The sequence below is a fragment of the Lates calcarifer genome, linkage group LG5, assembly GCF_001640805.2.
Source record: "Lates calcarifer isolate ASB-BC8 linkage group LG5, TLL_Latcal_v3, whole genome shotgun sequence".
In the NCBI taxonomy this organism is placed as follows: Eukaryota; Metazoa; Chordata; class Actinopteri; family Centropomidae; genus Lates; species Lates calcarifer.
Genome location: NC_066837.1, coordinates 7,152,144 through 7,178,178, shown reverse-complemented (window position 1 = coordinate 7,178,178; position 26,035 = coordinate 7,152,144). Strand labels below are relative to the sequence as shown.

At 40.3% G+C, this 26,035-nt stretch overlaps 1 protein-coding gene across 2 annotated transcripts in view; it reads left to right on the top strand.

Annotated features, from left to right (window-relative positions):
- nr3c2 (nuclear receptor subfamily 3, group C, member 2) overlaps positions 1-26,035 on the top strand; it is a 74,216-nt gene that overhangs the window by 21,286 nt on the left and 26,895 nt on the right. For both annotated transcript variants that reach the window (XM_018690866.2, XM_051070530.1), the window contains exon 3: positions 20,334-20,461. In XM_018690866.2, coding sequence (XP_018546382.1) covers positions 20,334-20,461 — 128 coding nt within the window. The remainder of the gene's footprint in view (positions 1-20,333; positions 20,462-26,035) is intronic.

Sequence of the window (26,035 nt, the reverse complement as noted above, 5' to 3'; positions counted from 1 at the left end):
AAGCACCAAAATAACTGCAGCTATCTCATTTGCTTTATGTCAGTGTCCTTCTGAGAATCTGAGATTTACAGTAAAAAGAAAACCGAGAGGACTAGAGACAGGAGAGGCAGAAACAGATAAAGAGCTGCATAGGGGATGGAGGGAGAGGGAAGAGACGACGATCAGAGATAAGCAGGGAGAGGAACAAAAGGGCAGAGGGAAAGGGCATGTCTAAGTCCCCTTTCATTTTATTCTATATTGTTCATTGCAGATGACAGATTTCAGAGCGGAAAGTCTCAATAAAGTACCACATGACTATAATTAATCCCCACACATCAACCCACACCTCATTGAACTTATCCTCTTCTTTTTAATTATGGAAAATGGGTTTATCCAGCAAATGAACTGCACTCTATAATAATCAAAGCATTACGTTTGAAAAGACAGAACATAGATGTTTCTCTGTGCCATCTGTTAGTAGAAATGATTGCAGTCGCTTTGATGAGATAAGGGTCAATTCAAATAGTTTGAGCGAATTGTTGGTTTGTTCTTGGGGTGCACATGTAGAACCAATAAAAAGGCATTAAGCCATGAACAGTATGCTGTTTATTTTAAACAGCAAGGGGAAATACCCTTTACAGTAGATGCCTGAAGGGAGTTATGAATGTAAGGCAAACAGTCTCTTGTCCTTCCTGTCATCTTTTCCTATTGGCTGGTAGCCAGTGACTTGGGAGACATTGCCACTAACTACTTCAGACTTGGATTCTAAACATGTTTTAGCCAAGGATCTGTTTTTCTGCCACTCCAGCAGAGGCATTGTGGGCCAATATTTCATTTTACAATTTTAAGTTGACTGTCAGGATCATAAAGTCCTCATCCCAGCAAACTCCATTGCCGCTGTTAAAATGTTAGATATTTCAATTTAACTACATTTTATCTGTGAGTCTGACCTCTCCTAATATCATTAGAGAGAGGTAAGAAAAAAAGCAGATACACTGAGTGACTGCAGCTCTGCACACTGAACACAGAGCTCAGAGAAGTGACTCTACCACTTGGAAAGGAAGAGTGAGTAGACAGACCAGACAAACTTGGCAGGAAGACTGAGCTCACACAAGAACGTAGAGGTTTGTTCCAAAATCAATGCAGCCCACTAATATTTGATTCTCCAAAAATTGAGGCTTCCATTGGCAGACACGGCACACACACACCAACTGGAAATGCTGCTATATAGATAGCTACAGTGAACTTTAGTGTATGCATAAAGATGTGCTCGAGACAAAATCCCTCAGATTAAAAGTAACTTGAAACCAAATTAATTTGTCCAAGTACACCTTTGGAAGAATAGTCAGGTGAACTGCAGCTCAGGCAGTTCCAGTACCACTTGAACAAAAATAGTGAAAACAGATCCACATGCCAACTCTAACACCTGTGTAATACAAGGATGTGTAATACAAGGAAGAAGTCAAGATTCCTTTGTGTCTACAGGAAAGACTCAAAGTCTCTCCTCATTCAGTCTTGATTGAAAATAAAAAATATGACATAAGAGGTTTTAGAAATATATGTTTAGTTGTTGTTGTATGATGAGTTGAGGTTGATTAACTTGCATTTTAGACCTCCTCAATGAAACTGCCTTAAACTGAGCTGGTAGTCCCATTTCCCCTTCTGACTGTCTCTGCATGGCACTGAATATCCACTGACCAACGATTCAGTGGGGGCAATTGAGAACTGACCATTTACAGATGAGACTAGTTTAAATCACAAAGAGCTTACGTTTGGCAAATTCTGCCACCACTCTCCGATTGGGAAGGTCAATGCCCCACTGTTCCTGAGCAGTGCAACTTAAGAATCTTGTTACATACATATGATGCACTATTGATTTCCAAACCATGAACTTTCTGCCAAGTATAGTAAGTGAAATGTAACTGTGCTCTGTCAATTAATAATCAACTGCAATAATAAACGAATCAGGGTTCACTTCCTGTTTATTTTTGCTTTGTTTAGTTTTACTTCTCACTTGCCTGCTCTCACATGCACTCTATGTCCGTTTTCATTTATAGTCCCAAGTTTAAACAAGGATGGGCAAACGCTTCTTTGTGTGACAGGTGGAGGACAAACAGAGTGAAACATTACTGATGAACAAACACCAAAAAAAAAAATTATATAATGTGTTTTCCCATGATATTAATATTCCAGTGTTCTATTGTTCCAGCATCAAGGAAACAGGAAAGAAATGTGTGAAAAGTCCCATGTTGTGTTGTTTCTATAGAAATCTTGTCACTCTATAACAACATCACCTGACCTCCTCCTTTGCTTCTTTCATAATACAGCCATCAGAGGACTGTGTCGCTTGAACATGAACAAATGTTACTTTAGTCACATGCTGAAATGACAAATGCTGTCATTCTCTTAAGGACACAACTTCATATGAGGGGTCTCCTAGTCAATGCAAGACATTATCCAGCTGCTGTCCAGCCGCACTGAGCCACATATTTCTCCTTTCAGATACTGGTAGGGCAGGAACACATTTCTCATTCACAATGTTTGTGAAGGAAAAGAAAAGATCTGAGGCCTAACGAACATGCATACCTGCAGTGTAGTCATCACTGTAAAAAGTTTTATTATCTGGTGATAATAAAAAAAATGCAGCAGCGCCCTGCACTGGCCAATCAAACTTGTACCAACACACATTCCTGGTACATGACATTGTAACACAAACATGTTAATTCCACTGTTTGCATTGCTATTGTCAGGATGATGGGTAAAATGATTGTTTCTGTGATAACAAGTGTTGTGGCATCTGATAAACCAAGAACTGAAGCAAAACACACCCACTAACACAGACCTTGCATTGTTTAAAGAAGAGTTATTTTGAGTCTGAATTTCTCGTGATGATCAAGATGTGTGAGAAGATGCCCGCATGCTTAGACCTCACATGATAAATCTAAACTACTAGTATTAGATGGCTAAGCTCACACAGACTTCCTTTGGAATTATTCTGGTCGCCTACTATAAATAAATAAAGTCTTAAATTTCTAAAATTCCATATGAAGGTAGAATATATTCAGCTGTCTGTGGCTTGTAATAGTCAATAAGCCACAGAAAAACGATTAGAAATTATTGCTTTTGAAATTCCTTGAGACTGCCTTCATTACGGCTAATTGGATTGAATGGTGCCCACTCATTGGCCTACATTTATACATTTACATCGTATTTAAGACGCTTAATCTGAATGGCACTGATATCATGAGACTGACATTTAAGCTCTTAAATCCGGAGGATGTTATAAGGGTTTTAGAGAGAGGGAGAAAGAGTGAGGGGGAGGGAGGAGGGAGAGAGAGAGAGAGAGAGAGAGAGAGAGAGAGATAGAGTGAGGAAGCAGAAGAAAGAAACCAGTGAGAGGGTCTCAGTGACTGTGTGCTCAGAGAGACAGTAAAGCAGAATGACAGTGCAGGGCTTTTGTTCGAAAGACTGCCAGCATGTCAGTTCCGATGTAACATTTTTATCGACACCCTCCTCGCCGCAACCTGACAGGCGGGCAGGAGCTCAACTTTTACGTTCCACACCAGAAGTTCGGGGTTAGTGAAACAGGTTCCCTTGGCAAACTTTGGAGGAAATCTTTCTTTTTTCCCCTGTTGTCTTCTGCTTAAGGAAGTATGCAAGACTGGCAATGTTTATTCACTTGACCTAGAAAAAGCTCTTGTTATAACTGTGCACATATTCTGAATTCACAAGTCATTTTTGATTTTATAGTGGAACTGTATACAGTGTGTGGATGCACAGTGTGCTGTATAAGCTATTTACTGCATGATTTGCTGTTGTTTCACAGAATCTCAAGGGGAAAATGGTTTGGGTTTTTTTTTTTCAAGCTTGCAGGTGTCTACAACAGGCAGAGCTCTGAAAAAGTGATGATTCTAAACTGTGAATAAATAAATATTCTCATCTTGTGCATAGAACTAATCTTTAACCTCCCATTATTACTTTCCTCCTCCTGGGGCATGAGCCAAATATCAACTTCTACATTACAAAATTTAGATCAGTAAATTAATCAGTGAGTCAGAACAGAAAGGTAACAATTTTAATAATCATTTTATCGACATTTTGTAAAGCAAAACTGCCAAAAAAATCATATGTTTCCAGCTTCTTAAATGTGAACATTTAACATCACACCTGGTTTTCTTAAAGTCTTGTCACACCAGTAACTGACAGCAAAATTGATCTTCTTCATTTATCTTCTTGACAATATGTGGTTTTAGAAGTTTGGCGATGTAGGGAAGACCTGCAGTGTTATTTGGTACGAACTACTGTACCTCACAAGCTAACCAGTAACATACTAGCCAGCCAGGATCAAGCTAGCACTAGTCAGTCACAAGGGCTCTGTGAGAATCATTCTATTTTAAGTGCACTAGGCAGTTTATTTCATCCAGTATTTTGCCCTTAGGATTGTCCATCATTTTACTCGACAAAAGGTTATTTAAGGTGAACAAAAGTTCTCTTAGATAATGGTGCTGGTTTGGGCGCTAACAAAATTCACAAAAATTCCCAAAGTTCATTCAAAAGATGTATTTGTATTCTTCTTTTGTGAACCAGTCTGTACTCCAACAGTGGAGAATTAACTACAAGCGGATGTTGCAGCACAGCTAATAAGCTACAATAGCTTCCTCCAATCTGGCTCTTCATTCCCTCAAAAGTCAGCCCTGTCAAGATGGTTTACTATGTGTCAATGAATCAGAGTTGAACTCTACATAAAAACTTTGCACAGATATACTTCATCCTGCAAATGAATCCTCTTATCACAGTGATTATATTGAAATCAACTGCAGCAAAATTTCAACCATTTTAAATGCTGGTGTGATTGGGCCTTTAGTCTTTTATGATGACAATAAATAAATAAGAAAAAAGAGAATTTTAGGTTTTGGGGCTGTTGATAGAGCAAACAAAGACATTTGTTATCTTGGACCTCTGACTATGAATATAGACCTACATCAAGAAAAAAGAAAATATTAAGCATATTAATAATGAAAATAATCTTTGGTTGAAACCCTACAAAAACATTACAGTAAATGTGTTAATACCATTGACTGCATCATAGTATGAAACTTTTCAGTTTCTACACACTCATTTTAGGCTGCCTTTCAACGAAGCCACTGTTATATTTAGCCATTTAACAGCACTACCTGGCTGTAAACAGGAAGTGCAGCAGATTACTACACAACTGTCCATCTGGACATTAATACACAATAGAGACTCAAAGCTATTTCACTGGCCACAGACAGACTGTGTTGTTCACTGCAGGGCTCAGTTAAAGCCTCGCAACATACATTCATCCAAATTCACCAGACTGATCAGGACAGGCAGAGTCTGCGTGGAGGAAGGATTCCTTTGATGTCTAATAAGCAATTATTGACATCTCACCACAATTTCCTCTTAAACTCACTAATCCTGAGCAGCAAGTTGTTTGACGGCTTTATTCATCACTAGTACTTTGATTGCTTTTGACCACCTCAAATGATGCAAGCATTTCATATTGATCCTGTGCTTTGTGTCTTACGTTTGTTTGCCGATTGTTCAATAATCCAATTATTGCAGCACAGCTTTCTCTGAGCCCCTGTGATGTGTGGAGACACTTCCTCAGCATGCAGAAAGAAAAGAGTGAGAAAAGAGGGGAACGGGAAAGGAAGTGGGAAAGAGAGAAATCTCAGAGGGCAAGACAGACTGCGTGAGATAACCTATGTGGGAGAGAGAAAGAGACCGAGAGGGAGAAGGGGAGAGTGAACGAGCGAAGGAGAAAGAAACCACTAAGGGACTCTGCGGCTGTGTGTGTGTTCATGTGAAAGAAAGAAAAAGACAGAGGAGAAAAAAAACAGGAGAGAAAGTCATAGGCAAAGCCAAAGTTACCTTTATAAACGCACTGACCTTGTGCACTTCACATTAACCTCCCTCTCCAAGAGAATTAGTCTGTATCATTCACACTCTGCTGTTCCTAACTGCGCCAATTGATTTCAGTGGACCAGAAAAGGGGAAATTGAATCTCTTGTTACCCTGGCCAAAGACCAAGGGAATACATGCTAATGCTGCACAGACAGACCTGAAATAACAGCCTATGCTTACTGTTAGTCCACTGTTGTCTCTCTGGATAGATCTGGTGTGACTAGAATGGCTCCCTAGGGTGCAAGATTGTTGGAACAGCTTCATAAGCTGCGGCTGCAAGGGATGGCTAAAATCTTCTAACTGCTTTCTCCCTCCTCTTCCCTGGCGCCGAGTTTCAAATGCAGGTAAGATGACAAAAGAATACAGAATGAGTTCAGTGAACAAATATTTTTCAGTGAGTGACATGTAGCATTATAGCATTGTACTGCAGCTATTCTAACCCTATTAAATCAGCAGTGAGTGTATTACTTCTGATTGATGGCCGAGGGCGAGGAGCTCAGACAGATTCATTTACGCAGCATTTGCTCCTCGTTAATAACAACTGATGCTATCACAACAAAAACAAGTTTTCAAATAGTCCTTTGTACATTCAACCCAGGCACAAAGGGCTTTGGGGTACAATGAGTTTAAAGAGACAGTTCAACTAAACATGTATGGATTTTTTAAATGCCTCCAGTATACAATAGAAGCTGCAAGTCTCCAGCATGAAGCTAATGTTGATGTTTGGCTCCACAGTGGCATACTTTGCCTTCTGCAACAAATGGCTTTAATCCACATAAATTAGAAGTAGTTGCTCAGCAGGAGGCAAAGATTACAGGGATAACGCATGGACTCGGTGTATGTGTGTGCGTTTCGGAAAAGAGGGGCGACGTGAAGAAGTAGGAGGCTCAGACGAAATGGCTGAGGAAGCAGGAGTGTTTACAGAGGCACGGTGAAAGAGCAGCAGCTGGAGTAAGGACCTTTCAGCAGCATGCCAGAGTTAGCCCACAAAAAAAGGGAGAAAAAAAAAGGTGGCACGAGAGGAAGGTTGAATCAAATCAGCAGAAAAAATCAGAGGACAAGTAGCTTAAACTATATGGCAAAATGGTTAAACAACTTTATTTACTAAAAGAAATTAAAGGAAATGGTTAAATATTGTTGTAAATAATAATTGGGGTTGCTGATTTGTAACCTTAAAGGTGCCTGATGCCAGGTTTTGGCATTTTTGGATTTATAAGGCTTCAGTATGTTAGGCTATAAAACACAGAAAAATATGTTTCTTCTAGATATACAGTACTTTATATGAGCAAAGCTATAAACCGTAACATATATGTGTTGGAGCAGTAGGTGTTAAATGGAAATTATGACCTCTGTTTCCTGAGGGGATTTGGTGGTGACAGATCTGTTCAGAGCAGCCTGGCACTCCTTCTGAATTTACAGTAACCAGAGTTTGTATGCTTTGGCCATGGATCCCAGTGAAATGGGCATGCTTCACACTCTAACATGGCTGTTATGACAGGCTTTCTCCTATAAAAGCCTCTGCGGACAGACAGACCCTGGGGGCAGAGTACATAAAGAGGAGTCAGTGGCACATTGAGAGGTCATCAGTGTGCTACACAGTACATGGTGTCAGAAATCTGGATGTAATGTGCCAGTCAGGTCTTGATAGAGAAAGTATATTGCTTGATGTGAGATTGACAGACGTCTTTCCCGATTCCACCCATTGTGTCGCTCAGAAAAACCAATTACGCTCTATTTCCTCCTATAAAAGCTACTCATTAGCGCTGACAGGTTTCGCAACATGAAGCAGAACAGTGAATAGATAGAAAAATGCAGAGCTACAAGCTGCTTTTCTGCTGCACAAAGCCCATGTTTCAATAGGGAATCCTTTGTTCACTGTTTAAATCCCTATGGCCTCCTGTTTAAAAGCGCACTATGTCACTTGAGACTTAACTCCAGGCTCACAAAAAAGTAATTAAAATATTTTGTAAAAATCCACTCAGGTTGGACCATGAGTAGTCTCCTTTAAGAAAGAGATCCATCCCTTGAAAAAGCAGATCTTATTTCTATAGCAAAACCAACATCCTCATACACCTTTCAAATAGGATACTGTACATACACTAGACATTTCCCCGCCCTTCTCCACCTGAAACCTCTCTCCAGTTCTTAAATATTTATGTGATGAGCTGAAGATGTCATGTATTTACCCTAATCTTCAGAGTTTCATACACCTCAAACAATGAGATGAGGTGTGTACACAAGGCAGTGGGGGGAAGAGCAGCAGAGAGAGAGAGGGGGGAAGTAGAGAAACCTCTGAATCGACAGTATTTCCCTCACATGGAAAAATGTGGGAGATTTTCTGAGCCCCAGGAGTATTTGGTTGGGCAAATGTTTTATTTAAACAAGGCGTCTTAGTGGCAAAGCCTGATGTTACGATTTATTAAAAGTGCACCGTGAAGGGAATTACAACGTGGTGAGAACTGGTACATATATGTGTGTGTGCACGCACCTGTAACTGTATGTTGATGAATATATTTGTGCGCATGTGACTGCTAGCCTGAGGAAACAGGCCAAGGACAGTTCAGTCAGATGACTGTGTGTTAGGCAGTAAGATTTCACACGTAGCATCTATGAGTGTATATATATATATATATATATATATATATATATATATATATATATATATATATATGTGTGTGGTGTGTGTGATCGGTAATAAATAGTTTAATCTATTACATATCAAAAAAAAAACAAAAAAAACTCATTCCTATCACAAGGTCCCAGAACCTAAGATGCCAACTTCCAACTCCAAATCTTATTTGTTATTTCTTTTATTTATTAATGTTAGATTTGGTCTTTTGCCTGCAGTGCACTGGTTAGCATTGTCGCCTCACACCAAGTTCTGGGTTCAAATCCCTGTGCCTGCATTGATTCTCTCTCGGTATTTCAGCTTCCTCCCACAATCCAAAGACACGCAGGTTACTGTTAACTGGTGACTTTAAATTACTAAATCTAAATGGTGTGAATGTCAGTGTGAATGGTTGGTTGTCTCTGTTTGTCAGCCCTGCAATAGATTGGCAATCTATGCAGGGTGTACGCCGCTTCTCGCCCACTGTTAGCTGGGATTGGCTCCAGCTCCCCCGCGACCCTTAAGGATAAGCGGTATAGCTAATGGATAGATGGATGAATTTATTAGTTTCCAGACAAGAGATAGAAAGGGAAAGTGGGAAGAGAGTCTGACATACAACAGAGGTCCCTGAATGCAACTTGGTTAAACTGAACATCAGTTTGATTAATTTTGTATGGGACATTTTTATGTGTATTTAACAGAACTGAGCCTGGGATATTGCACGTCTTAAGCACTAAGCCACCAGGATACAATCCCTTATTTTGTCTAAGCAAAGGTTATTAAAACCCCAAAGGGATTCAGATCATGTTATGAGATGGAGAAAAATGACAAATCCTCACTTTGAAGAAGTAAGAACCTTCAAATGTTTGTCATAAATGACATAAAACAATTAATCAGTTATTAATTTTTTAACTTTTTAGCATTTATATGATCAGTTATCATTACATATCATTCTGTTGTCCAAATTAATCATAGTTTTGTATGACTGAATGCATAACAGTAACATGCAGCTCACTTCAACTCACCATCAACTTGATTATTTTGTGTGATTTTGCAACATTTGCCATTTGATATTAGTCACCATTACAAAAAATATTCTTAGTAAAATCATGGCCTTAATTTCAATTTTATCACCCAATCCTACATGCAACAATGAATTATCACACAGCATTTGACTGTCTTAAATCACTCGCTCTCAAAATTGTTTAATTGTTGGCTGGTAAGATCAGTGTTTACTCTGAAGCCTGTCAGCAGTAGCCAGCAAATGAGTCAGTATCAGTGGATGTGAGAATACAATTTAAGTATTTCCTTCTGCCTACTCCCTAGTCATGTCTCCTTCTGTCCTTTCTCCGTCTTTTCTCTCCACATCGCTGGAAGTGGCCAACCCAAAAGGTGACATGGGCACCTGCTCTGAGAGGGCGTCCACATGCACCACTGCAAATCTTTCACACCATTAAATATACCTACATGTACCTGTGAGGCAGTTCTCACCTGAGCCAAGGTTACAATGACTGATGTTATTTTTAACCTCATGTTCTAAAGAGGAAATTGTGTATTTGGCTACAATATGTGTTTCATATAAGTACATGATGATGAGAGGGATGGATGAGAGGTGACAACAGCTGATAAAAGCAGCCTTTCCCTCTTGACGTTTATGTTCTTGTCTATACCAGACTCACCATCTTCCTCCTCATTCTCCCTGCATGTAGCCAACACAAATCTTTGTGCAACACTTAAAAGAAGACTTCTGTGTTAAGGCAAGTCTGGGCATTGTGTGTAGATGGTCAAGGATGGGTGCATACCTTGTGATAGAGGTGCAAGAGGCAGACGTGCAGGAGTCATGGACATGCCTTCTCCATTTAGCTGCAGCACTTGATTTGTTGACAAATTCAGCTCTTTATCCTTTTTCAAGAAAGCAGTACTGACTGTCAGTTGTTCTGTTTCCTCTTCATTAAGACCAATCTGGTCAAATTTCAGGGGGTACATGCTTTGTCTGAAATAAGAAAATTGGGAAATCAGGTCAGGTTTGTTGGATTGCACCTGCACCTATGACACTGCCAGTGCAGGCTAACTTCATCACTTTAGTAAATTATACACAGCATTTGTTTCCACTTTACCCAGCTGCTTTTAATTGCGTAACAGCAACAAAGTAAAACATCTTGACCAACTTGAAACTGGATGCTTCTTTATCATTGCTGCAAGTGCAGGTTGAATGTGCAGAAAGTTGCTGCTCTAAAAACAATTCAGTCACACTATTTCAAGCTTACTACTACCTTTTCTTGGAAGTGGAAAGATAAAATATTGTCATAATTACAATAAGATATTTCAGGAAACCATTGATATCCACTGTGTAAAGCAAGGACAGGCCTAGACTTAAGAATCTGGCATAGATTAAAGGGTTGGATTAAACTTTGACTGTGGACAGAGTTAAGATTAGTCTGCACATACGTATGTGTTCCTTTGATAGTTCATTGTGTAGACTGAGGTTTTCCTTTTTGCAGTAGTTTTGTATGAGAACCTAATTGCGCTATGTCCCTCAGCAGGTGTTGCATTGTTCATCCAGTGGCCATCTGGGCCTGTAATCCTTTGGAGGTGAACACACTGAATTTGAAAAAGGTCATTGCACAGACACATTTAGTTGGGCCCAACATTTTGTGTGTGCATGTGCCTGTGTGTATCTGTGTGTACTGCATGTCTTTGCCCTCTAACCTTCTTTCTCTTTTGCATTTTGTGCCGCATGTGTGGGACCTTTTGTACTTGTGAGGTCAGAATCTTAAAGTTGACCTTTTAGGAAAATAATGTCAAGCTTTACAATAAGAAGGCGCGATGCTGCTGGACAAACTGTAGTCATAATCCTGTTGAACCTGTCATTGTATTTGCTCTGGATTCATGGGCAATAACCTGGGCAGCACAGACTTTTTATGGTTATTAATGGAACCAGCCTCTTAAAATGTAATTCATGAATATAGAACTAGAGCTTTAACCAATCTCCATTTGTGCCTACTATTTATGTCTAAATATGCTATTAAAACAATAAAATGTTCAAAAATGCTATGCAGAAACCTTCTAAATATCCATATTTTCATAGCTGTACAGTTGATATATCATCGGCACATTTTTGTTCATTACTTGATTGGTTCCTGATAGATGCTGTCAGCAGCACTTTGAGCTAAGTGGGTGAGCACAGGCAGGATTTCTAGCTGGGTATACGGCTGCTCTTCTGCTGTTGAACCTGTCAAATACTATAGAGAGGCTGACTGGAGAGCAGCCCTCAGCAGTTCTGGAGCTAACATGCAGAATGTGCTGCCGTGGTGCTAACCACCTGGATCTTAGCCAACCAGAGACTTGGCTTTGGCTCCATTGCACAGCCCACTTCTTGAGGTTGTGGTTTCATACCCTGTGACTTTAGTAAGCCACTTGACTATTAACTGTACATACAATAAACACCCCATGCAGGTCCACTTGGCAGTGTCACAGCTAACTGTAGCCCCTTACAGTCTATGGTTAGCCCTCAGTATGTAAGCTAATGTACTATGGTTTGTGTGTGCAGCGTTTCTCCTTTACTCACACTGGACTCCCTCTGTCTTCTCTTCCTCCATGTTTGTCCCAGCAGAATTGTAAATGACTGGTGGGTGTTGAGGATAATCGCATGTGACAGCTAATGCGTAGGGTTGCTGGCAACATGTGTCAGCGCCAGTGTACATTAACCTACATTCAGAGTGAGGCCTTTTTGAATCACATGGGGAAGGAAAAGGTCGCCTTTTGAATAAGATATTTTTTGTTACATTTAATTTCTCTGGACTCACAAGCTAAGTTCATTTAGTTTTTGAGGTTTTAGCATTTAAATGTCGACCTTCAGCTTACTGTAAACTGTAATCTTATTGACCAGACCCTTCTTCTACTTAAGAAGGTAAGTGTAAACAGGAGTTGGCTGTGTGCTAACAGTTGCTAGAAAGAAGAGAACAGAGGTAAGGAGTGTGTGGTGTGGAGGTGGCTCAGGTCAGGGCTGATCCCTTAAAGATAATCTCCCTCTCCAGGGATTTGTTTTTCTCATTTGTCCTAGGGCCTCTAAGCTGAGTTTAGAGGTCACCTGCTGCACAGGCAACCAGACACATTTGTAAGGAGCCAGGTATTGCATGAGGTTAGCGAAAGAAAGCAAAGTAAGCAGTAAATAGAGTTGAAACATGAACATAGGGGAGGCCAGGTCTAGAGTTCATCCATGCCACTGAAATCAAAGGATTTGGGTCTATAACGAAACCAGTTTTAGCAGCGGAGCTTTGAAGTGGTCCATTTGTGTTTATGTTCGTGGCAGTAAGCTAGCTTAGAGTAAATTTTGAGCCATGTTTCACAAAGGTGGTGAAAACAGGCTCCTTCTTGTGTATTTAGTTAGATTTAAGCCAACTAGCATGCTTATTTTGTTATCATCATGTAGAGTTATGTTCAAGAGGGAAATGTGATTTAAGTCACTGAACTGGTATTTCATGTTCCTTCATGTGTTGAACATTTTGAGTTTAACACTGGCCTCTTGTTTGCATTGTTTCTCTCATTCCCATGCCTGAAAATCAAGCTGATGCCCAATGATGCATTTCTCAACATGTCAGCTGAATTGTGTTCCCAGCTGTTGTTTTGGCTGCTTCTGTTTTTAGCAAAGGATGTTGGAAACTTGGTGCTAAAATCAGAAACTTTTGGGATCGGTAACAGATCAGCGTGAGGAGCATATGAGGACTTAAATTCCGAAAGGCACTTTTGTACAGTCAACCAAAACAATGCTGCAGGACTTGACAAGGAGATTTGTTGAGGCTGTTACAGAGCTGCAGAATGAATAGCAGGATTGTTTTATGGGGATAAATAAAGCATAGTAAAGGCTGAGGTAGTGTTGTTTTGTATTGCAATGTGTTCATGGTACATGTACAGGGCTGTTGCATTTCACTACATTTTGCAGGTGTTTGATGTTTTGTCCATCTCTTGTGTCAAGTGACAACTTAGAGCTCTGAAAAAGTCTCCAGAGCCAACGTGTAGGATATACACCCATAAACCTTCTTCTCAGCCTCGTACAGATTTGTTATTTCCAAAGAGTTCCTTGCGGTATTGGAGATCTTTGGCCTGGTTCAGGCTTTGTGTGTAAATGAACTCTGGACTGCATATGGTCAGAAATGAACGAGTGGGTGTGTTGACCTCACAAACTGTATAGGAACTGTTTCTATTGCTTGTTGTGGCATTATGCAAAAAGCAGAATTTTAATATGGCTGCACTAAAGTTTTGGAGTTGTTGTGTGCAGTTTGCAAAGCATGAAAAACACGCATACCAGCATTCATTAACAGCACATCAGCATTCACACAGAGTTAAAGTATTGTGCTGCACAGAAACCATGAACGAAGCTTTGGGCACGCGGTGGCCTAATTTTATACTGTATGGATGTGATCAGTCCCTCGCTGCCCTTGACAGGCATGAATTACGGGAGTTTCCAGCCACGATAATCCTCCCCACCAGATAATAACACCCTGCCACATCTCCCTGAGATTCATGCCTGCATGCTTTACCACTTAGCCAAAATATCTCAGGTGATTATTTTAATTCTCTATGTAAGACAGTGAGTGATTTAAGTGAAGTTAAGATGGTCAAACAGCTCCGGCTGGTTAAAAGCAGCGGAGTTACGCTCCTGCTGCCCTAAAGGTATCCACTGTCTCCATTAAGCCTCTGGGCCATTCAGCTGCAACATACATAAGGTGAAACTTCAGCAAAGAGTGGCTGTAAAGTTGATGTGTACAGTTGTTTATGGAATTTCAAGAGCAGTACAGCTTCAGACATGTTGAGTACAAACTGGATACTCTGAGTAGATCTGCCTGATAGTGTAGTCTGTATGCGCCCAAAAGCCAGCCTCTATCCACTCCTTAAAGAGGGCCGCGTGTGTGTGCACGCGCATGCATTTCTTGACTTGTCTCATTTCTTTGTTTACACTCAAAACAGTGGATTTATAGAAAGATAATCATGATTTACTGTCACGGGGAAGGTCACTTGAAGTTTGTCAGCATAAGCCTTGGAGGGGAGACAACACAACAGCTTGGAATTTAAAACAAGGAATGCAATCACAGCCGGGATACCAGACTCCATCAGACGGCAGATTTGCCATTTTTGCGGTGAAATACATTTTATTTGATGGTGAAAACGCCTTATTTTCCCTGCGCTTTAAGTCTTTATTCACTGTCTTTTACCAGAAAATATGAGCAAAATTAGAAACTTTGAAAAGGAAAACGACTATTTCTCCTTCCTGGAATACACTAATGCATAATATTTTAAGCTTATACATTTTTTTCTTAACCATATGAGACAGCCAGTCAGAGTAGATTATAATGTAACCTTAACACAAGTGTAACACAAACCTGCCAAAGAGGAAATCTCATATTTCTGTATGCTCAGGTACTCTGCCCAATGCCAGGGTCACCTTCACCAGGAAAAATAAATCCCTGGTGGCTCTCTAACACTACCCATAAGACCTCTCTCCCTTTGAGAGGCGGTGAGTGGGTGTCAACCTAATGTTTATACTGTCTGCTCATGGTTATGTAAGCCATTTTGTCCTCTTTCTCTTTCTCTCCCTCTCCATCTCCCTTGGCTTGTTTAAACTAATCTACCTTTACCTTTCCACCACGCCAAGTTGTGTGTTACATAAATATTCTTTGAACTGATCTAGCTTAAGGTTTTTCAGCACACCAAGGTGTGTATTACATAAATATTGTAGGCCAGACTGTAGAGAGGTACTGTACCATGGAAGCTGTGTGTGTGTGTGTGCATGTTTTTTTTCCAGAGTCAAGGATGCTTCTCTTTCATGAAGGGCAGGTTCAGGGAGGCTGTGGTACTTGTCTGAACTATCCCTGTGATAACAGCCTCTAGAATGAACAAGTCAGTGTGTCTACTCAAACACACACAAATGTATCTTCACAGTGGGCGGCTGTATAGCAGTGTAAATAGAGTACAGTAGACAAATGTGTGTGTGTATCTCTGTGTATGTGTGGCAGACAGCGTTACATGCATGATGAAGACATTGTTTTTCTATACAACAAACTGCTCTCTGTGGTTCAGCTGCTTGCTTACTGACTCTGCCATACTAATGTACTTGTGTGGGTCACAGGGTTCAGTCCCACCACGTGGGCCCTGCTGTCCTCCATCATACAGCCATCTCACGGCCCATTATTCACCCATAATGATGTTATCTTGATAACCTCGGAATAACCACGTCACCCTTCACTTCCTTTGTATCTCTAATTTATCAGTTTTCATCAACTTCATGCTTCGTTTCTATGGCAACTAATTGTTCTAGTTACGCCACTCTCTGAATGACTTCTGACCTGTTCTTCTGACCCATATTGACCGGTTTACAGTTAATAGATTAAAATAGAGAGAGAGAAAGAGAGAGAGAGAGTGAGAGTGAGAGAGAGAGAGAGAGAGAGAGAGAGAGAGAGAGAGAGAGAGAGAGAGAGGGCAGCTTGAATTGACTGCTGTGATTATAAAGTGCAGTGTTTCCGGATTCTGATAAATCTTTGGCTTACATAACCATCCTTTTTGGTATTATCGCTCGCTGATTTAGCATTCCTTCCGCAGCTGAGAGAGGGTGGAGATATTTGAACCATTTGGAGAATGCTCCCAGTGTGACATCCAAATTACTTGTAGAAAAGCATGAGGCCAATTTGAGCCCAAACATCTGTCCTGTGGTTTGTCCTCGCACATTTTAGCGGGCACAGTGTGCTTTGTATGGCTTCAAGCTCTCACATTTCTTTTCCTTTTGTCATTTCATTAATATCTTCCCTAAGCAGCATGTCAGTCTGAGAAGCAGCAAAGGGGGCAGCAAGAGTTAGTAGGAGATACAAATTCCTTTTGCTTGTAGATTTTGGTGGGAAGAAACAGGCATTGTGTACTCGCACTCATCTGTATCCTCATGGGAAATAAACAGCAACTAAATCAGTTGTTAGCTTTGTGTGTTATCTTTAAAGATGAAAGGACACTGAAAACAATGAAACCGCTGCCCTGGGGTTTCTGTAGGAAGGGAAAAAAGCAACAACTGGAGCGAAGAATGAAACCTTTGATCTGTGCAGTCAGTCCCATTGAGTTAGTCTGAGACTGTACCCAGAAATAGAGAGGACAGGGGTCAAGAAAAAAAAGTCACAGACCCAGTTCATTGAAGTAGCCAACACACTATTGCAGAACTTTCAGTCACAGACATTAATTTAGAGATACTGTTGGGGATATTATTTTTTGCAAAATTAAAATGTCTTGGCTTTTAAGTAGAACAACATTTTTTGTGTTAATATACTGCACAGTACAGGTTACGCCCAAAAACCATCTGCACTTAGTCAGCATTATCTCTGCTGTTTGACTCTGTGTTTACGGTGTGTGATGAGGGCTCTGCAGGCAGGTATTAACAGTTTGAACTGCCAGCATTAAGAAGATGTTACTTCTGGTGGTGCATTATCATTTAAGCCTTTATTGAAATAGACATAAATCGTGACCTCAGAATATTTCAAGCCATGAAAGTGACCAGCAAAACAAAAAAAGGAAAATCATTTGGTGTGTCCTTGTGGCCTAGTGGTCAAAAATGCACACCACGTAACCACAGTGCCCCGATTCTCATTTTTACTTTGTTGCATGTTATTTCCTTTTTCTTTCAAGCTCATTTGAACATATTTCCATCATTAGTTTTGCACACACTGTAGGCTGACAAACAATAGGCTAATGCTGCTGAAACAGCCTGATTTGGGAATGTCTGTGCACTTGTGTTTAGTTTTGGGCTACTGGCAGCCATTGGTGCACAGTCACTGCAGCCTGGCCTGTCTGCTCTGGTTTCATAAGCAGAGAGTGTGAATGACCTATATACTTCTCTGAGGGAGGGGAAGTCACCTTGTTGGTGGACCAGCAGACAGGCACGCTAGTTCACAGCGACAAGGTTTTAATGTGCAGCACTATTAAAGGCTTGACCACTGACTCCATATTAGAGGCATACTTTAGAGGGACCTCTCATGTGCTGCTCATGTTGTTTTTGGCCTTAAACTTTCCGGGGCTGTTTTTCTTGGCGTCGATCATCCTTCTTGTTAACACCGCTTTGTAATGATGAGAAAGGGTCAATGTATAGGGGAATATTCAATAGATTAACAGGCTGAAAAACAGACCTTTACATAGACTTAATTTGCACATGCACACATACACACACCCGCGCTTGCATTAGCTGAAACCATGGGGCCCAGTGCCAGAGAGATCTAGTCAGACAAACACCTCACCAGAGACTCCTCTAAGCGTCCTAACAAATTGAATGTGTGTGTAGATGGACAAGAGGGAATTAGATCAGTGGTCCTGATTGTATCTGAGTGTGCTGTTGCTGTACCCCTTTCCAGCAAGTCCCCTGGAGGAAATGTGTGTGCCTGAGAGAGAGAGGGAGAGGGAGAGAGACACAGGGAGAGGGCGAGAGAGAGAGCTTGGCAGCTGGTTTGATGAAGGATGTAAGGAGAATGTTAACCAGACAATCACCTTGCATGTTATTGATTGAGATGGGAGAGAGGTAATTAGCACAGAAAAGAAGGGGAAGCTGAGGCCACTTTTAATGTTTTGATACAAGGTGTTCTCTCTTTGTACCCATCTACGTTGTGTTCTTTGTGTGTTTGTTGTGTTTATGAGCATGAAGGCACATGTCTTATTAAATATTATACTGTACATCCTAACTTTTCCATAGGCACACCTAACCTTTATTGCATAAATCATTGAATCCACTTAAAATGTAAATCAATCATTTTTTATTATATCTGAGTGCCAGCGGATTCAGTGCCATTCCATTAACAAGTAGCATAAAGAAGTAGCATACCCTATATAATGAGCCTATTGCAAATTTATTCACACGTCATGTGCCTTCATCCGCTTGCTCATGGGGGAATGTTAGGTCTGTAAATGATATTATAAAGGGTATAGTCTAGACCTGCTCTATAAGAAGAAAGCACAGAGATAACTTCTGTTATGATTTAGCACTATATAAATAAAACTGACTTGACTTGACTCCACAGAGCATACTTGTTCTGCAAAATGATGAAACCATGTCAGGTTTCAAATTTTGCCTTACATCTCCATTAACTTGAATTTGGTTTGATAAATAGTTTTAATCTTTCTGTCCTTTGGAGAGGACTGGATAGAAATTCCTAAAAAGCTTAATCAGAATCAGAAAAAAGCTGCAATGATCCCCACAGAAAAATTGCTTAATATATGGCTTAGTATTGAATCTACACATACTATATGGACAAGAGCCCAATTGACACTGGGTTTTTCAAGCCAATAGTGACTGTGACATCTGAGAGTACAAAAATCTTAATCTAAAATCTACTGTACTTTTTTCCCCACATAAATGCATAGCATAAACAAACACTTTTAATAAGGAACTCTAAACATGTTGTAGATGGATGCTAGATGGGACATTTATAGTTAAAGATATCTTTGGCATTTCAGTACATACAGTATATCTCAGATACATATATCTCAGATAAGTAAATAGTCTAGATTGGACAAATGATTTATCGGTCATGCTCCAGTACTGACAATGTACAGCTGCCCTGTATTGTCAATAAACCACATTTACAAAATTACAGGCATTACAAATCCTCTTAAGTTTGCTAATAAAAATATTTTAAAATAAATGTCTGAACTAATAAAACTACAACAAGCAATGACATTTAACCAGAAAATTAATCAGTTAATTGGCCAACAGCTCAGTATGTTTAACCGATCATACTGTAATGTAAACAGGACAAAAATATTAGTGAGTCTACAGAAAGTACATGCACTAATTATAAAGAACTATGTTGTATTATTATTGTTAAATTTATGATCATCAAGGTTAAGATGATAATTTACCATGATATGCATTTTAGGTCATATTGTCATCTTCAAACATGGTCATAAAATCTTTGAAGCGGGTCTCTTTAGTACCTGGATTCATAATAGATTAACTACAGACAGACATCATCCATTACTTTTGACCTTTAACACTCATTACCATGACCCACATGGATGTATTTGCAGGAACAGGTAAACTGCAATTCTTAACTAATTCTCTCATTTAGCACTGCATCAGTAAGAACATACTGTACACCCTGAGCTGTAATGGTAACGTAATTGTAGAAATCAGTCAGTGGTGAAAGCAGTAAATGATGCCAAAGTAAACAATGCTTTGGATCAGACAGAACTGCAGCAGACTGCCATCAGTTCTGTTGCCCATTGATTGTAGCTCAGAGTAAATAATGACAACATGCCATGGTACTTACAGTACAGCACACATCAGTACTGATTCCCACCTTTGATCTTTGACCCTAACCTGGTTACACAGTTTATACTACTACAGTAAGATTTTTGTTCTACCATAGTTTTTGTTATTTTAGTCCACCACACAATATTTTTTCCAGTGCCTCCTTTTTTTCACACCAGACAAGGAGACAAGTGTTTTGGATCCTACTTAAATTTGACATCCTGCTTTAGGTCTCTCTGCTTCTTGAATTTAAATAATCTCCTCTATAATTCTGTCATTGTCATCTCTGTAAGCCTGGTGAAGCCATAAATCAGTTGAGTCCAAAGCCCTCCTGTCTTGGTTGGCAGACATCTTTACGGCTAGCCACATTCTGCTGCTACTGTACTGTGGGTCATAAAAACCCAAGAATGTTTCACAATGTGTATCAGGCTGTAACACAGTTAGGAAGGGGACATTCTGCCCTGGCTTTGTTGTTGACTTTTGAAAATTCTTTGTTGATTTATGTCTGGTCTGAAAACTCTTGCATGTGTGTGTGTGTCCTTTCAGCTCGCCACTGAGACAACCGTCCTCGACAGTGAAAGTGTGCCTGGTTTGCGGAGACGAGGCATCAGGATGCCACTACGGTGTCGTGACATGTGGAAGCTGCAAAGTCTTCTTCAAAAGAGCTGTGGAAGGTATGGCATTCACCCATGTTCAAACAAGGTGTCAGTCTTGGGGCTTTTCTACAGTGGCTGAGAGAGTGTAACACTGCAAGTTCAGAGAACACAAGCAAATGGAGATATCATCACAACTTTGACAGGACATGAACCCTGTAAATAAGTAAAACACAAGCAAATCAAGAAACACATTTGCCTCATCAACAACACAAAAACAGCACAAAGAAGTGTACTACAAATACAGAAAACACAACCAAATGAAGACGACATTTTCACCACCTTGACAAGACATGACCCTGTAAATAAGTAAAACACAAGCAAATCGAGAGACACATTTGCAAAAACAATACACAGGTAGCACAAACAAAATCACTGAAAACACAGGCAAATAGAGAAATGTTGCAAGGTGTACACAAGAACAGAGTGAGGTTACAAGACAACCCAAGTTTTTGGCAGTGCTAAGAGTATGGCAGAAATTAGGAATGGGTGCACTGCCTATATCTCCTTAACATAATCATGTGATCTGCTTTTCCAACTGGGAAATGTCAATGAGAAAATGTGTGCAAACGCAATAACCTCTTTATATCATTTTCAGATAATTTTTTCTTGATAGAACTGAGCTTGAAAAGCCCTTTCAAACAAGAGCTTGGTGGAAAGCAATGAAGTAGCTTGTTCTTTCCATTAAGGCAACATACATTTTTTTAATCTAGTTGATTCTGGTTTTATTCACACTACGCTGCTTTATGCTACAAACTACTGTTTAATCTCAGTAGACCTTCTGCATAATTATTATTTCCAAATGATCATCATAATCACCATAAGCAGGCATTACATTTATAGAGTATGACCAAGTTGAGAGGCACATCAGGAAAAAAATAAATAAAATAACATTCAGTAGGTAATTCTCCTACAGCAGCTCTTTATGTTATATTTAGCTTGAGGAAACATCAGCAGCACCATAATGTGCTTTTCATTTTGTGCCTGTTGCCTGAGGCGTTGGCCTAACTCATTTAGATGAGTGTTTGAATGCAAAACACTCTCTTGCAGACCCAGAGCAAGAGAGGGGGGTGTGGGGGAGAGCAAACAAGCCTGCCAGCCAGCAGTTGGGCCCTCTAGGTGTTTTCCCAACCATTGGAGGAATTGCGCTCATTCCCAATCAAATCATGCCTTAATTTGATGATATTTACACACTGTCATTCTGGAGACTGGAAACCAGATTATGTGTCTGGGGTTATCAAATCAGACATGCCATTGTTCTTGCTTCAAGCATGGCTGCAAGGCCAGCAGAGAGCTGGTGGCAGATGCTTAAGATCAGAGTTTGCGTGAGTGCTAGTCAGGTGAGGCTCAAGAAAAGTCAGGTCTCTAGAACATAAAAGTACTAAAACCCTATTTGTTTCTCATAATACATAATTACCGTGATACTGACTCACTGATTGTGTAATGCCCTTCAAATCTAATGCAGTGCTCTTTACTTTCATATCTCTTTATGAGTGTCTCTCGTTTTTGAGTGGAGTGTCTTTCTCTGCATTGCCAAACAACCGCAATCATGCAAACTAAGAAAGCGTAATAAGACCAACCTATACAGTGTTGTGATGTCATTAAGGTTGCGTGTGATCCGCGTGCCCTTCTGATGTGCAAAGTGAGCTGTTACCTTACTTGACCCCTCCACAGCTGCTGCTGAGGTGGAAAGCGAGAGGTAAGGTGGAGGGAGGCAAAGGATGAAAATAGTGAGAGAAGGATTTTGCAAAGTGAAGAGAGATAGAGGACAGTGAAACAGATACAGTGAGGGAGGGGGGGAGGAAGGACAAAGAAAAAGTCAGACGCAGACAGAGAGATAAAGAGAGGAGGAGCCGAGAGAGAGAGTAAGAGACAGGGCGAGGGATGGAAAGTGATGTGTCAGCAGCGCGCCAGAGAGGTGTAAGTTAGGACGTGAGGAGACGTATTACTCCTCCCCTCTACCAGTATTTCCTCCTCCTTCTCCTCCTCTTTCCTCTCAAAGTTAAAAACTTAGACTCAGTAAGTGAGATATAAAAGAAGACTGCAGAGAGTGGGCATCTGTACAAGGGGAATAATCCAGCCCATGCTTAATTTCTTTTGGCACCGCCTGCCTCGGGGGACACAACTTTTTGGTCGGCTGTAGCTCATTAGATGACTAACTGGCTCACAGCCCTTTACTACAGAGCTAGTTAGCATTCTGGAGTCATCAACAAACCAGATGAAATCCCGACTGTGGAGGGTCTGGTTTCCCCTTTATCCAAGTCAGACAAGTCATTCTTAGTTAGGTAGCTTTATTTTACATCACCAGTGCATGGCACAGTTATTCTTTGAAGTCCACATTTTAGGTTTACATGTGGACCATCTGTTTGGAATATCTATTGGCCACATGAGCCTTTTACTTTCCAAATCTGTTCACTTACAGTCGTTCTCAAGAGGGCAAATATTCATTCCACTTAATTTTTGTCATATCCACCAGAAGGCACAGCCAACTGTACACTATAAAGTTTATAACTATGCTCCCAGGAAATATATAAATATATCAAATTAAATGCTGAGTATACTCTGGCTGTGAGCTTTTCAAAATGCTCGCAATTCAATTTTCTTTGAGCACTCACAACACAGTATATATGCACACACACTTTCTTCATAAAAGAAACATTCACCCACCTGCTCTCCTGTTCACTACAAGTCATGCACTTTATCTTACACAGTATGACAGCTCTTACTGTACTCACATTTTATTCACCATCACATTTTAGATGTTCTTGTATATTAAACAAATATAACAGAGGGCCAATAACTTTTACGACACATACAAAATTTGAAATTGTATTGTTGTTGATGACTCAACTTTCACGTGCAAATCTGGAGCGAATTTATTGGCTTTATTGTAATGAATCAATTCTTCAGTATAAATGTTTGCCCTGCACTGCAGAAAAATGCCCTCGAACAAACAACAGTTCATAAATTTGTTATCATCGCTAATGAAATGTGGAAATAGCTGAATGCATTCATATGTGCTTCTCTCCTGCATCCACTCCACTAAAGACTAGTTTGTTGATACAAGACAGCTGCACTCAATAAACGACTCCATGTGGAGCGCATTTGAAGAGTTGAACGCCAGCTTATTATTCACATGTCATCAGTGGCTTGGCATGTCTGCTCTTCGTAATAATACTAGGCACTGCTTTTAGCTCACTAGCTCTTTTTGCTGCTATCTTATTGAACTGAGAGGTTTACAAAGACATTAGCCAACCTTGTTATGGCCTTGCTGTGTTCTGCAGTGTGACTGGGTCATGGTTGCCATGGCGTTCGTGTCAATCTCAAAAACCTATTCTTCAGTACCGCCTCTGTGGGAGAGGTCATCTGAGGACACGTCTCGCACTGTTTCTGCTCTGACTGGCAACTCTGGCATCCAATCACATCTTTCTCAGATCAGCTCGGAGGAATAAAGGCCTCCCTGCAGTGCCAGAGTGAATGCTTCAGGTTATATGTGTGTGTGTGTGTGTGTGTGTGAGAGAGAGAGAGAGAGAGATGAGAGAGAGAGAGAGAGAGAGAGAGAGAGAGAGAGAGAGAGAGGCTCATGTAACAACGGCTGGAGAGAAGCCATCTAGCAGTGTTGTTGTCCTGATCCCAACTCCTCAACACGTCTCACATCAGATGTTCTTTGATTAAAAAAAAAAAAAAAAAACTACAAACAACATACAAACACAATCACAGGCACACACTTCCTCATAAGTAGTTAAGGAATTCAGGTATACCGTATTAGATAGAAATTAAATCTGCCGAGCTTACTGTAAGTATGCCTGTGACCCACATTGCTAATAGGCATTTAAGTGGGAGAATGCAGCCTGAGGAAGGGTCTCTAATGCACCCTAGATACAATTACTGTTATAGTATGTGTGTGCAATCTACATCCTTACTACTTTAAAAATAGACACAAGGGCATACAATATATATCAGGTTTGCTACTGATGACAAATCTGCCAACTGTTTTTCTATTTGTTGTCTAGCCTTTAAAATAATAGAATGTCAATCCTCACGCGAGAAGCTAGAGCCAGCAAATGTTTGGCATTTTTGTTTACCTGCAGCACTAAAATATATAATACATCCACTGTATTTTGCCAGCCTGTGACACCTCTTATTACAGTAACAGGAAACACAGTATGTTTGGTGCATGTGTGCGATGATATAACTCTTATATGAACACACTACTTCCTCCGTGCCCTCAGTTCCCCTGGCCCGGGCTGACTCGCAGGCCTGTCAGCTCTCTGGTGGGTTTAATCTGACCTCCATCTCTTCCTTCTCCCTGGTGATACCTTTGTTCTTTGACATCAATGCAAAAAAGGATCCAGTGCAGACAGAGGGTTACACCTTTTGTGTTCAACCAAATAAGTGGAGCCAATCTGATGGGCGTTATCGGTGTCTTCACTGATGATTGGTTTGTTGTAGATACAGTACTAGGAGAGTGTTTTGGCATTATATTTTAATGCCGGTATGCTGTGAGTGTGCATATCAGATGCACTTGCTCTGTACACGAAAAGTAGTGGCAGATAAGAAACCAAAGTTACGCAGCCCATGGTGCATGAGCAGAATTAAGTGGAATTACTCCACATTGTTTTCTCTAAAAATGTGAGAACTTTGAACTTTTTAGCCAGGCATTCAAGTAAAGTTTCAACGGACAGAACATCAAAACAGTTTTGAGGAGAAAAGAGGGGTGAATATTTTTCTGTTTTAACAGGGGCCTACCTTCTCTGATTTGTAAAAAAGAAAAAAAAAGTCAAATGTGTTTCTGACCTCTAGTTGAAATATTAAACGTGTGTTTAATTTGCACAAATTAATATTTGAATGTCTGGCAAACAATTTGTTGTCATGCTGCTGCTGGGAATAAAGTTACAATGAACTGTAGATATGCATACTGTAAGATAGATGCTTCCAACTGCCTCCATCCTAAACATTGCCATAATTGGATTCTTTTGTACACGAGACACTTCCAAATACCATATTGAGGCCTAAATAATGACTAAATGCATTATATACAGCACAAAGAAAGCAGATGGGGAATATCTTTGTGAGAAGAAAATGCACAGGACAACTGTTTGAGATATAGCACATTATTATAGAAGTGGAGACATTAGTAAACAAAATAACAGCTTCTATTTACATCCTATTTCAACTTCTGCAGCCTCTCTTTATAATGATCCAGACAGGGAAACTTAATTGTGTAGAGCCCCATCCAACACAGCTGTTTGTGTGTTGTCCAAAGAACTGGAGTAGCAGAGCTATTACAAGGCAGTGATTTGCATATTGCTGGCCCAGTGGTAACAACAATTACATCTGTGAGAGGCCTGTCTTTTGGTTGTTTGGTATTTTGGCTATGTAATTTAGGTTGCATAAATACCGATGAATGACGGTCACAGAATTGACCAAATGCTTTGCGAGTGGATAATTAAATGGCATTAATCCATGAGACGGACATAGATTTCAGCACATCCTTTAGTTATATTCCGTCTTGTGTGTGCAGTACTGGCTTGCAACTAAGAAATGTGCTTCCTCTGCCAAATGCCATTCAGAGAGTCACAGTAGTATTATTGA